At 31.2% G+C, this 12,489-nt stretch overlaps 1 protein-coding gene across 3 annotated transcripts in view; it reads right to left on the bottom strand.

Annotated features, from left to right (window-relative positions):
* Positions 1-971: 971 nt before the first annotated feature.
* Positions 972-12,489, bottom strand: part of LOC107457173 (uncharacterized) — a 13,872-nt gene continuing 2,354 nt past the window's right edge. For all 3 annotated transcript variants that reach the window (XR_011637355.1, XM_021148560.3, XM_021148559.3), the window contains exons 2-3: positions 10,277-10,549; positions 972-1,238 (exon numbers count right to left, since the gene is read on the bottom strand). Coding sequence is in view for 2 of the 3 variants with exons in the window: in XM_021148560.3 (XP_021004219.2) it covers positions 1,018-1,238; positions 10,277-10,549 (494 nt within the window). In the remaining variant the exon portion in view is untranslated. The remainder of the gene's footprint in view (positions 1,239-10,276; positions 10,550-12,489) is intronic.

Raw genomic sequence — 12,489 nt, 5'->3', positions numbered from 1 at the left:
TTAGAGACATCTTAGTATAGTGTGGGATTTAGAGACATCTTATTATAGTGTGGGATTTAGAGACATCTTAGTATAGTGTGGGATTTAGAGACATCTTAGTATAGTGTGGGATTTAGAGACATCTTAGTATAGTGTGGGTGTTAGAGACATCTTAGTATAGTGTGCGTTTTAGAGACGTCTTATTATAGTCTGGGATTTAGAGACATCTTATTATAGTGTGGGATTTAGAGACATCTTATTATAGTGTGGATTTAGAGACATCTTATTATAGTGTGGGATTTAGAGACATCTTAGTATAGTGTGCGTTTTAGAGACATCTTATTATAGTCTGGGATTTAGAGACATCTTATTACAGTGTGGATGTTAGAGACATCTTAGTATAGTGTCCGTTTTTGAGACATCTTATTATAGTCTGGGATTTAGAGACATCTTATTATAGTGTGGGATTAATAGATAAATGAGGTTTCATCGGTGGAAAATGAAGTTCCATATAAAGCTGTTTCGTAAAAAACGGTATGTAGTGACTTGCATAATTGAGTAAACACAGCCTGCGTTTATTTGTAGAAGTGATAAAAAAAAACATTTTCGCATTTGAAATTCGCAAATGAAATGATAAAGATTATGGCTCTTAAGCAATGAAAGTCTTTTAAAATATTTTCAGTTAGTATGGCGGTTTTTTTTCTTTTTAAAACGCGAAATTACGCGAAATACTAGGAATTGTAAACTCTTTAGGGTTTAATAAGAAATTTGTTTGATACTTATAAACATTATTTTAACATTTAACAAGCAGGGTGAAAATGTATCAAATGGTGGCAACAATCAAATAAATATATGATTCTGTAAAAAAAAGTTACAAGAGCTCTTTCTGCTAATATCACAAGCTTTGCATTAGTGTGTACTTTGTACTAGTATTACTCGTGTGTTCAGCACAAACTTTGCACAGCTGCTCTTATAGTAAAAATTACTTTAAATTCGTGATGTAATTATTTAATAGAAGAAATATTTCACACGGAAGTTTCATGAAAAAAATTGCTCTAAAGCCCTTATAATTATTTTTCGCGAGTTTCTGGCTACGACATTGACCACAAGTTTAACCAACCAGTTCAGCAGAACACTCATGCCTGTGAGTCTTTTTAGCTCATATTTTCCTAAATTAATAACTTGACAGCTTGATTCACTGTTCTTGGTAGATATTTTCATTTTCACAGCACAATTGTCTACAGAAATCATTGCGTGACCTGAAAAATATATACAGAAAAATAAATCAGCTATGAGAAGAAAATTTGTTCCGTATTATGTTAAGGTGAATAACCGAAATCAAGTGAATGTCAAATCTCCCCGGTGAATGTCAACAGTCACATAGTCGCTTTGGTGAATGTCCAAAATATTTGTTATATCCGATATGATATCAGTTTATTTGTTGACATTATTCGATATTTTAATATCTGCTGAGGATAGATTAGGAGCATCGAGCAGTAGCACTTGACCGTAAAAAGGTATTGATGTAGGGCATACCGGACAACTGTATATATAGGCAGGGGATGCCGACCAGGTGGCCGAGTGGTTAGCGTGCCTGACTGCGAAGCCAATGGCTGCGGGTTCGAATCCCGCTCTGGACATGGATGTTTCTCTCTGTGTTGTCTTCTAATGTGTGAATGTAAGAATGTGGCCCACTCTATGAACGAGTATTTGTGGCAGTGTGGCGTGGTTAATGTTGCTCGCCTCCGTGACTTTGATTCTCAGGTGCCCACTGGGTAACGATAAATGAGTAACAATGCCGGCATCTTCTAAGGCGAAGAACGAAAGTTCAGTGCCTGCCGTTATTTAAAAAAATATATATATTTCGGCAGGGGCACGTAACTAGACCTAATATGCATTTCAGACATTTATCAAAGCGATTTAGTGATTGTAAGCATTCACCGGTGAAAGTCGACAACCACTCATTTCTGTTATTCACAGTAATATATATAATATATAAGAACGTAATAGTCCCGCAGTGCACTGATCGTTAAGACACGGTTCCCAGCAGATCACCGAAGTCAAGCATCACTGGCTGCGGCTAGTGTGCGGGTGGGTGACCACTTGGATCAGTCTGCGTAGGGACCGAGGGTGTGCGGTATTTGTCCTCGTTAAACTGTTCTACCGTAAAGTGCTCGACTTCGCGTGCTACCGAATAAATAAGAACATATCTGTTCTTTAAAGTTAAATAATAATATTACGGGTGACGACCAAATTAGGCTTCAAGGATATAGAAATCAACAAGTCAATTGTAACCACAGAGCTATAATAAAAATAGGGCAATCTCGCGGTCACTTTTCCCCATCTCCTTTCACCTCTGTCCCCTTCTTCCGATTCTTTTAAAAACTACAAAAGCAATAATACATAACCAAAATTAACTAAGCATATTCTGCGAATGGCGATTTTCTACTCTTCCTCCAAAAAAATTTCCATTGGCTATTTTAGCACGCAGCTTACTCTTTCTCAGTTTAATAAATATATAATTACCAGTGTTAATTAAGCATTGGTATCAATAACAAAATGGACAATTTTTAAGATTCCTCAAAACGAAAAAAAAAATAGTGCGTGGAGTCCCTCCGCGAGGAAGAAGTTAAACTTCGCAACCTGCGACGTTAATTGTAGAAGAATCAGCAGTCGTAGAAGAATTCACTAGTTCTATTCAACGACTCTTTTTCCTGCTCCGCTCGCTTCCGTGCTCTGTAATCACGGTAATATTGTGCATTTTCCCTCGTGGACTTCTTGAACCAGTGGAAGTGCTTGTGGTTGCCTCATCGTCTCACCCTGGAAAATGTATTAATAATGTATGTGAATGCGTCATAATGTAATTTCAGAAGAGAAACAATCAATTGGTATTCACAAGAGACTTACCCTGACATAACCTTAAATCCGTCGCAATGTCCGTGGGATTTCTTTCACTCATTTTTTACAATTGTTATCCACTAAGTTTGAAAATAAAAAATACTACCCTATTAAATTATATGTGTATTAAAACAAACTAAAAAAATATTTATAGAAAAACAATACATTTATTATTTTCATGCTAGTGAGAACCAAAACAATATGGAAATGAATGAGGGAAAACTGGATCCTACCACGTGATTTCCCGGCCAATAAAAATGTAGCGTTAAACGTTTAACGCAACCTTGTTGGAAGTCGCATAAGAAGTATAACTTCAATAAGTATCTTTTCTCCAATAGTTCTGCTTAAGGCCGGGATAGCCTGGTCGGTAGAGCGCTGGGCCCATATCCAAGAGGTCGTGGGTTCGATCCTCGCCGGCCGAAGACTCCCCGTGTAGTAAATGGTGACTGATGCACGTTAAATCTGTCGAGTCTCAAAGTCCTCCATGTTCCCACAACAAATCAAAACCTCTGGGGGTACTGATCCAGGAGTTTCCTTGTCTTCTGGATTGGTTCAAAATTACAAGGCTAGGGAGTTGAACGTAAGTAGTCGTAAACCCATGAAATTGGGTCGGCTGTTCAACGACGGTTATAAAAATAAAATAGTTCTGCTTATTAACACAATTCAATTATTTTCATATTATTAACATAAATTAAGAATCATTGTAGTGAATAACAGTAAGGCCAATTTAGCTGTTCCTCTAAGCGAGTAAGTTAATTAACTTCTTTAATTTTGTCTTTCAGTGCGTAACTTATTTCTTTAATTTCAATAAGCATTATATTACCTAAATTAAGAATCATTGGCTTCAATAATAATTAGGGTTTTTTTTATGTTTCTCCTAAGCAAATTAGTATTACTTTTTCATTAATTTTGCCTTTGAATAAATAACTAGTCTGTTTTCACATCAATTACCATTGATTTCAAATTATTTACTTTTATACTAACACATTTTAAAATAATTACTATTGCGGCGACTGAATTTAACTTAATCGTAACCGCGATCAGGAACTGTCTCTGTCATTTTCACCAGAAGAATCCTAACCGCCATTGTTGAATGATGCGCTGCTCTTATTTCATATTTTCTCTTCTTATACTTCTTAATACTTAAATGTAAAATAAATACTAATTAAAATGTAAACTCAATCTATTTATCTGCTGGACAACAACCAACCATCACAGTGGTGACCGCCGGACGTTCAAATATTAAGGAGATTGTGTTTCAAATGGAATAACTAGTTTCGCTTTGGATATCAGAAGTTTCATAAAACCGGTACTGTGGCTTTTCAATTTTTGTTTCTTAATTTGCATACTGTATATTGATTTAATTTCATTACATATATGCATTATTATATTTTAATATACAGTCAAATAACGCTGAAAATATTCACGTAAATAAGGTTGCTATCGTACAAATATTTAACTTTGGTTTTTACAAGTTGAAAGTGCATTTACTTTATCTAACATAACTAAGGATGAAACTAAATACGCAAGTCTTATTGCACATATCGATGCAGAAACGCTATCTCATGTATCAGACTTGTTATTTTCACCCCCTGCTACTAATAAATATGATACTTTGAAAGAACGTCTCATCACCGAATTTTCGGATTCGGAAAATAAACGCATTCGAAAACTTTTTTCAGAATTTCAATTAGGCGATCAAAAACCCTCTCTCCTACGACAAATGCGAGAAGTTGCTACCGATTCAGTAACTGAGGATTTTCTTAAAACAATATGGCTATAACGTTAACCCCATGTACAATCTATTTTATCAATTTTAACAGATCAAACACTGGTTAAATTGGCTTTATTAGCTGATAAAATACTTGAAACGACCCCCATCCGGCAAATAAATTCCATTAAACAAAATGAAACCGATCTAAAAAATAATTTATTTGTTGCTCTTCAAAATCAAATTTCAGAGCTCAGCTTACAAGTAGAGAAAAATTTCTATGCAGCAATACCGGCACCGATTAAATTCTTGTGGCCTTTCCAACTCAAGGACAAGAAGTTAATCAGAAGAATTTTCATTTTGTTTTTATCGTTTTCGGTTTGGAAAAGATGCGGTAAAATGTCAACAGCCTTGTTCTTTTAATTCGATAAATGAATAAGTGATATTGTTTTGTCTGCAGATTCTGCTGGTAATAAATTAAGCAACAGATTATTCTTTTATGATGAAAATACAAACTTAAATTTTCTTATAGATTCGGGAAGTACATACAAGGGCAAGGGAACGAAACATTTAAAATTATCATTTAACCTCCGTCGTTTATTTGGCTGGGATTTTATTATCGCGGATGTCAAATCGCCAATAATTGGCGCTGATTTTTTAAAGCATTATGCATTACTTGTTTTGAATCTCATTGATTCAATCACTTCTTTAAAGTCGAGCGGCTATTTGCTAATTCTTCTCAGTACTCAGTTAAAACTATATCAATTAATATGCCTTTTCAAAATTTATTGCAAAAATTCTCGGATATTACTCGCAAGAAAGAAAATCTATTAAACATTCTACCGTTCATCACATTGAAACAACAGGTTCGTTCACCTGTACATTGTAAGCCACGTCGCTTACATCCAAAAGTTTTCGAAGCAGTTAAGCGCGAATTTTTAACAATGTGCCAAAAAGGTATATGTCGTCCTTCAAAAAGTCCGTGGCCTTCTCGATTACATGTTATCAAAAATTCGAATATGACTAGTTGGAGATTATCGACTCAAAAATTCAAAAACCGTCCCGGATAGATATGGTATTATTCCATATTTACATAATTTTGCTCATGCTCTCTATGGAAAATCATTATTTTCTAAATTAGATATTGTCCGAGCATACTATCATATTCCAGTTAATGAGGATGACATTCCTAACATAATAATTAAACATAACGTACTCGCAATAAACTTTTTTTTTGCATCAAATAGAGCTATAAGTTAGAAAATATCACTTATGCTGTCTTTAAAATATTTGAAAAATTACATCGTCTATAGTTAAAATTGAAACAATGGCTGACGCTAACTAAACTTAAAATTCCATTTCGCTTTTCGCTAATCCCGCTCGAATGGTTTGTCGTAGAATGTTCTAATGTCGACAGTGACCTTCTTCGCGCTTCGAAATATCGCTATGCCAATTTTATTGTTTTCTGTCTGACGTTTTGAGTGTCTATAAATGATACACAGACATTAATTTATAAACATATTTATTATATACGTGAAACAATAGTAATTCCAAAAAGTGTTGAACGAACTTACCTACGAAATGAAATGTATGTGGTCCTCTTTTATTAAATTTTTCTGTACACCGAATGCACCACAGTAAACTATGTTTCAAGATTTTTGACTTTAAAATCTCCGCATAAATTTTTTTCCGAAATAAAAAGGAGAAGCGGAAGGTAGAAAAATTGTCTCTTTATTCGTCCTTTAGTCGCGTGGTTTCATTCTGAAGACAAAAGTTATCGTGATTTGTGCGCTCAACACATATATATATTTACATGATTCTGACCAAGTGGATTTATAGCAATATAATTTATTTTATGTATGTGAATTTATTTTGATGAAACTATTCATTGTAATTTTTCATCGCTTGATCAGTGAATATGCTTTCAAGATTTACTAAATTAAAAACTAGTTTTCTGACATAACTAGGGTGAATTAGCTAGTAAATTAGTACGTTAAATTTACATTTACTTATTTTAGTAAGCATATTTAATTAAACTTACGAACTTAATTTAATAAACGAAACTTTACTTTACGAACTTTGCATATGAACTTTAACTTAACTTACGAAATCATCACAGGTATAAATTAATGTTTGTTAATAATTTAGGAAGAATGGTGAAATGCACATATTTCAGTTAGTAATAATCTTTCAATTTAATTTTTTATAATTTTGCTACTCGATGGCGCCACCTATATAGTGTAAGCTAACTACTCACGAGTAGGACTGGGCTATAAATCGATATATCGCGACATATCGATTTAACGCCTATATCGGCAAACCGATACAGCAACTTTCATTCCAAGCGATACATCAGAAATCTGATTTAAGCCGTGGAGTGAAGAAGACGATATAGCGATATAGCGATACACGCAAGGACTTTCTCTTACGTTCCGATGCCAACTCGCGCTGTGGAAGACGATATTGTTTCGTTATGTTGAGACGGCCTTGACTGATGAGCGGTAGAATCAGAATCACTTTTGAGACCTTATATCGTTATATCACATGTTCGTTTTCGCACCTTCGCGATTTGAAATCGTTTCTTGTAGATTATTTTCAATGGGATTAACTTCGTGATCGCCGTCGTAACCTTGTTCTGAACGCAATCTATTATTGAAAAGAATTTATAAAGAAAAGTTTCTTCATTAATTAGGTAAGTTTTTTATTTATTTTCTGACAAAACTTTTTTTATATTTTTAAATGTGAAAATTATCGGAAATCTAATTTAAGGCACCCATAAGGAATTAAATTACAAAGTAAATAAATTTGTTAGGTTATTTTTTTACTTTCTTTTAATTTATTAAAAACCTTTCGGATAAAACTTCTAATAATTTAATGGGCTTCTATTACTGATTTTAAATTTATAAATCTTGAGTTGTTTTTATTTTTAGAAATAAAGTTAAAACAAAACTTATTTTTTGGACATAAGTCAATAAACTTTATTTGTTCAAAAGAATTTGAAAAGTTTGCGAATTTTATTCATTTTTTTTTTTTTTTTTATCAATTACTACTTCGTTTTATTAGAGAGTAAAATCATTATTTTTTTTTAATTTTCGTTTTATATTATTAGTTAATTAGCTAAATATATTACCGAATATCACAATTCTTTTGTTTTTATTTTTAAGAATTTAATTAAGAAACTTTGCCTTACTTTGTTTTTCGTTCATAATTCGGTCATTATTTAATTTAATTTAATTATTTATATGAAATAATAATAAAAATAGTGTTTAAGAAGCATTTTTTTTCTAAAATTTATTTAGCTCTTTGTTTTAAGCATACAAATAATTTTTTAACGAACTTATTTTTTAAATTTTGTTCCTATGCTGTTAGGTAAATATATTGATAAATTTCACTTTTATTTATTTTTTTATTTTTAAACTAAGAAATCTTTTGTTATTTGCGTGATCATTTTTAGAAAATATAACAAAACTTGTGTTTACTTCTTCATTAAGAATTTGAACATTACGATCGAACTTAATAATTCTGTAATTATTTACGCATAATAGTACAAGCAAATATTGATTTGTTTAAAAAAGTTTTTTTTTTTAAAAAAAAAAAAATATTTTTAACACTTTGTTTTAAGTGTATAATGAATTTCTTAACAAACTTTTTTTTTAATTTTTTAAATTTTCTTTCAATAATTTCAGCTAGATATCTTTATAAAATTCCCTTTTTATTTTTAAACTGAGAAATCTTTCAGAGAACGAAAATTTTAAGAAATTATTACAAATCTTATGTTTACTTTTTAGTTTAAAATTCGAACATTTTTAATTTTAAACTTCGGCTTTTAGTCAATCTAACTTTTATTTTAATTAAAATATATTTTGAAATTTTAAAATCAGCTTTTGTTTAATAACAATATTTTTTTTCATTAAGGGTGTTTTAGGGGTTAACTTAAATTAAGACTGCTTATACCTTATAAACGATAAAGAAGTGCAAATATTTCATTCTGTATCTACACACATTTTTTCAATAAATATTTTAAGTAAGATTTGTACATCTTAGTCAATTTATTTAATATCTTTCTTTAGCAAAACATATATATTTTCAAATTTATAAATTGATTTAAATCAATATGCGTATGAAGTCTTGATAGAAATCTGACTTTCTGTGCCTTAAAGTAAATGAATCTTTTTTGAAAATTTAAGCGATACATCGCTATATCGCGATGCAAAACTGACGATATATCACGATATATAATTTCTAATATCGCCCAGTCCTACTCACGAGTAACATTTTCATTGTTCATTCAACTATCCTCCATAGTGTAATCAAGAGCGTAAGATCTTCACATGTTTATCGATTATATTTATTTAATAATAAACTAAGAGTTTAAAATTAACATTTCATTTATTACATACTAGCTAAATACTAGTTTTTCGTACAAGGTAAAAAAGAGTATATGATGAACAAATTGCAACGCGAGGAAACCATGCACAAAACTAAAAGGCATGTACAGACTCAAATATATTAAGATAAAACTATTCCAATGGTTTTTCTTTAACTATTTGTTACCTTTTCCGGTGACTTTGCTCGAATTTAACATATAGTTAAAAATTAACATAATAAGCAATTTTCTTCTATTATTATTCCTTTCAGTGGGCCACAAAAGCCGATTTCCACAATACCTATAGTAGGTATTTTTGAGTCAATATCAATACAAATAGTGCTTAGAATCTATTAAAAACACCATTTCACATAATGACCTATTATGAAATTTATTCGGCATCATAGGTGTCAATAATAATGAGGCGATTTTTTATGGTTTTCCTACATGAATAAGTAATTTTACTCCATTAGTAAGTAGTTTACTCCATTTTCTTATAGCTCTGTAGTGCAAAACTTTTTTTAAAAATTTGTACCTATTACCAAAATTTATTCTGAATCTTTGCTGTCAATAATATTGTGCAGGCCGTTAGATTCCCCTTCAAACGTAACTACGCTAAATTTGATGATTGGTTCAAAATTGTGGGTTTGTATAAGTTTTTTTTACATAATTGCGGGTTTGAATAAGGTTCGCATAAGGTTACATACATATAAAAGTTCCATTTTATTTATATGGATAGATGTTTTTATTTATCTGATCAAAACGTGCGAAAAGTATAGCTTTGCAAATGTTCTGCTCGTTTGGGTGCGTAATATCAGAAATACAGATCCATACAGAAGACAACATTTCTCTTTTGTTACCTTTCATTCATTGTACTTTACGTTTACTACAAAATTCCCGAAACCAAAAATCTCTCTATGGTTGTAGAACATGAACAATCAGTCGCGATTACGATTACTAATTGTCTCAATCATTTTGTTAAGTGAGATATTGATGACAGCCTAATTCTCGTCAGTAGGAACTGATATTAAGTTTTAATACTTGGTAAACAAACACATTTGGTTGTTTTACAAGCACACAGTTAAATGAACTAAAAACGGTGGAAACAGAAAGCAAAACAAAAAATATAAGAAGAATATTTTTTTAATCATTCTCTCAATGACGTTTTGGTGTCTATTAACGTGTAGGAAAAAAAGTGAACACACGACATTAGCTTTAATCGAACGTTATACTCCTTTTAGGTCAATGTTATTTAAAAATACAATAAACAAAAGACGCAGGTGGTTGAATGAAAATAAGTAATGTAAGAAAGTAATAAGTACCTTTTATCCAAAAGAAAAGAATTTTTTTCGCATATTGAACGTTGATGGCAACATTGCGTACAGCAACTTCAATAGTCATGAGTATTCCTCCATCTTCATAATCGAGAGTGCAATCACCGTGCCTGTATAAACTTGAAAGCCCTGTCACCCTACCCTTGTGAATTTCAAAATTCTTTTCTTCAACATCTGGTATTTTAAATGGTTCAAATTCTCTCCGTAATTTTTTTAAAGCCTTATCCACATATTTATTAGCGTTGCCGATAGACACATCATCTAAAATAGAAGAATTAACTCAGATACAAAAGTTTTATGGAAGAGAGAGGGATTACTGTAAAAAATTTATATATTTGCAAAAAAAAAAAAAAAAAAAAAATGTTATTGTGAATTATCCGGCTAAAATAAGCCCTGAAAATAATTTTCTAAATTTTAGCGTCTAAATTTTAATTTAATTTTGATGTAACATGCATGCAAGACCTATACACTGTAAAAAAATGGATACTGAGCAAAAATTTCGTTAAATTGACGAAATAATTTCCGAGGAAACGAATTTCGTCAAATTTAAAGAAATATTTTGCCATTCTATTTTTTTTTCAAAAAAAGAAAAAAAAAAAGAAAAAAAAAACTGGTAGTGCCTAATGTCTTCTTTAGTAATCACTTAAACGTGGGAGCCATATAGGCGGCACGACACAATGAGGACAGATATATAAATTTCACCCTTGCCCGAAGAAAAATCTTCCTGTTACAAGGCTAACTTCTTGACCACCCTACGACAGATCAGCGTAATTCGTCACGTTATTTTCGATTGTCTAGTCTTTATTCTAGTTTCGTCATTCTAGTGAACGATCTCCCACCATTCACCACGATGAAGTTGCGAATTGAGGAAACATTTTCGTCATACATTTGAGGGTTCACGTATTGTCACAAATCACGTGATTTCGTGTCAAAATAATTCTCAAATGAAACGAGATACTGCTCAAGGATTGCTGGATCATCAAGAGACAGTGTACTGGCTTTTGACAGCGTACTAGAATAAAATTTTAATTTAAACGAAACCTAGCTTAGGTGAAAAAACATAATCAAAAACATAGAATGCACAAACAAAAAAGAAAAAAAAAATGCGGCTTCTGGGAAGCAAGTAGAAAGAGTAGAGGTAGAAGAGTTGTTAAAGCATTCGATACAGGGTGAACATAACGCTGATATTAATTTAATTCTTAATGCTGAAAGATATATTATTAATTTTATTAATAGATATTAAAAAATAAACTACTCGTTTAACTTAATAAATATTTAAAATTTATTTTGTTTTGTTCGAATATCATTATTTTATCTCATTGACTAAGTAAGAGGTTTTTTAAAAATAATGATTGTTAAGAAAATAATTTGTATTATTTTCGTACTTGTATTATCACGTATGTCAAGAAAATAATTTGTAAGAAAATAATATGCATTTGCATAAATTCTTACTGAAATATGAAGAAAAAAAAATGAAATAAAAAAAACAGTTTTATTTCAAAACACTGAAAAGATTCTTCATATTTTTCCCCATTTTACTTTAATTTTTTTTAATTATATACTCTTATAAATAAAAATAGTCTTTTATTTAAATTTTTTTCTTTCTTTTTTAGTCTTTTTTTTTAAAAGTCTTTTTAAAAAATTTAGAATTGTGTTTTTATTTATATTAAAAAATAAGTATTCCCATTCTATATCTCCGATCATGCTCTTTAATTTAAGCTTGGTTTCGGTTTTCAATAGGAATTTCACTGGTATGTACTTTTCTGTTCATAGGTATAAAATTAAACTTGAAGTGTCACTCTTATGAAAGCGTTTTGGTTAAAAAATCCCTGAAATATAACTATTTCGAGAAACGATAAAAAGTTACATATATTTAGGTTAGACTGTCCTATTAAGGAGAAAAAAAAGTTGTCTACCTCGGAAAAACCAGGTGTTTTAATTACCAGGATATAATAATTATAGATAACTAGGAGGCTTCGCCCCCTGCTCCCTGGCGCTCGCCAACCCCCGGAACTGCTTTCGCAGTTCATTTCGGAATGCTTCGCAATCCAATGCTCGCTTTGCTCGCTCATTGGATACGTTCTCTACGTCTAGCTTTTGTATACTTCTTTGAATAATGAAGTTCCGAAAACTTTTCACTGTAGAAAATTCTAAACCTGTACATTTCAATATTATAAATAAATTGCAAACAGTTCACATAT

The sequence above is a fragment of the Parasteatoda tepidariorum genome, chromosome 7 (genome assembly GCF_043381705.1).
Source record: "Parasteatoda tepidariorum isolate YZ-2023 chromosome 7, CAS_Ptep_4.0, whole genome shotgun sequence".
NCBI lineage: Eukaryota > Metazoa > Arthropoda > Arachnida > Araneae > Theridiidae > Parasteatoda > Parasteatoda tepidariorum.
The sequence above is the reverse complement of the archived record's forward strand: the minus strand, read 5'-3'. Positions and strand labels throughout refer to the sequence as shown.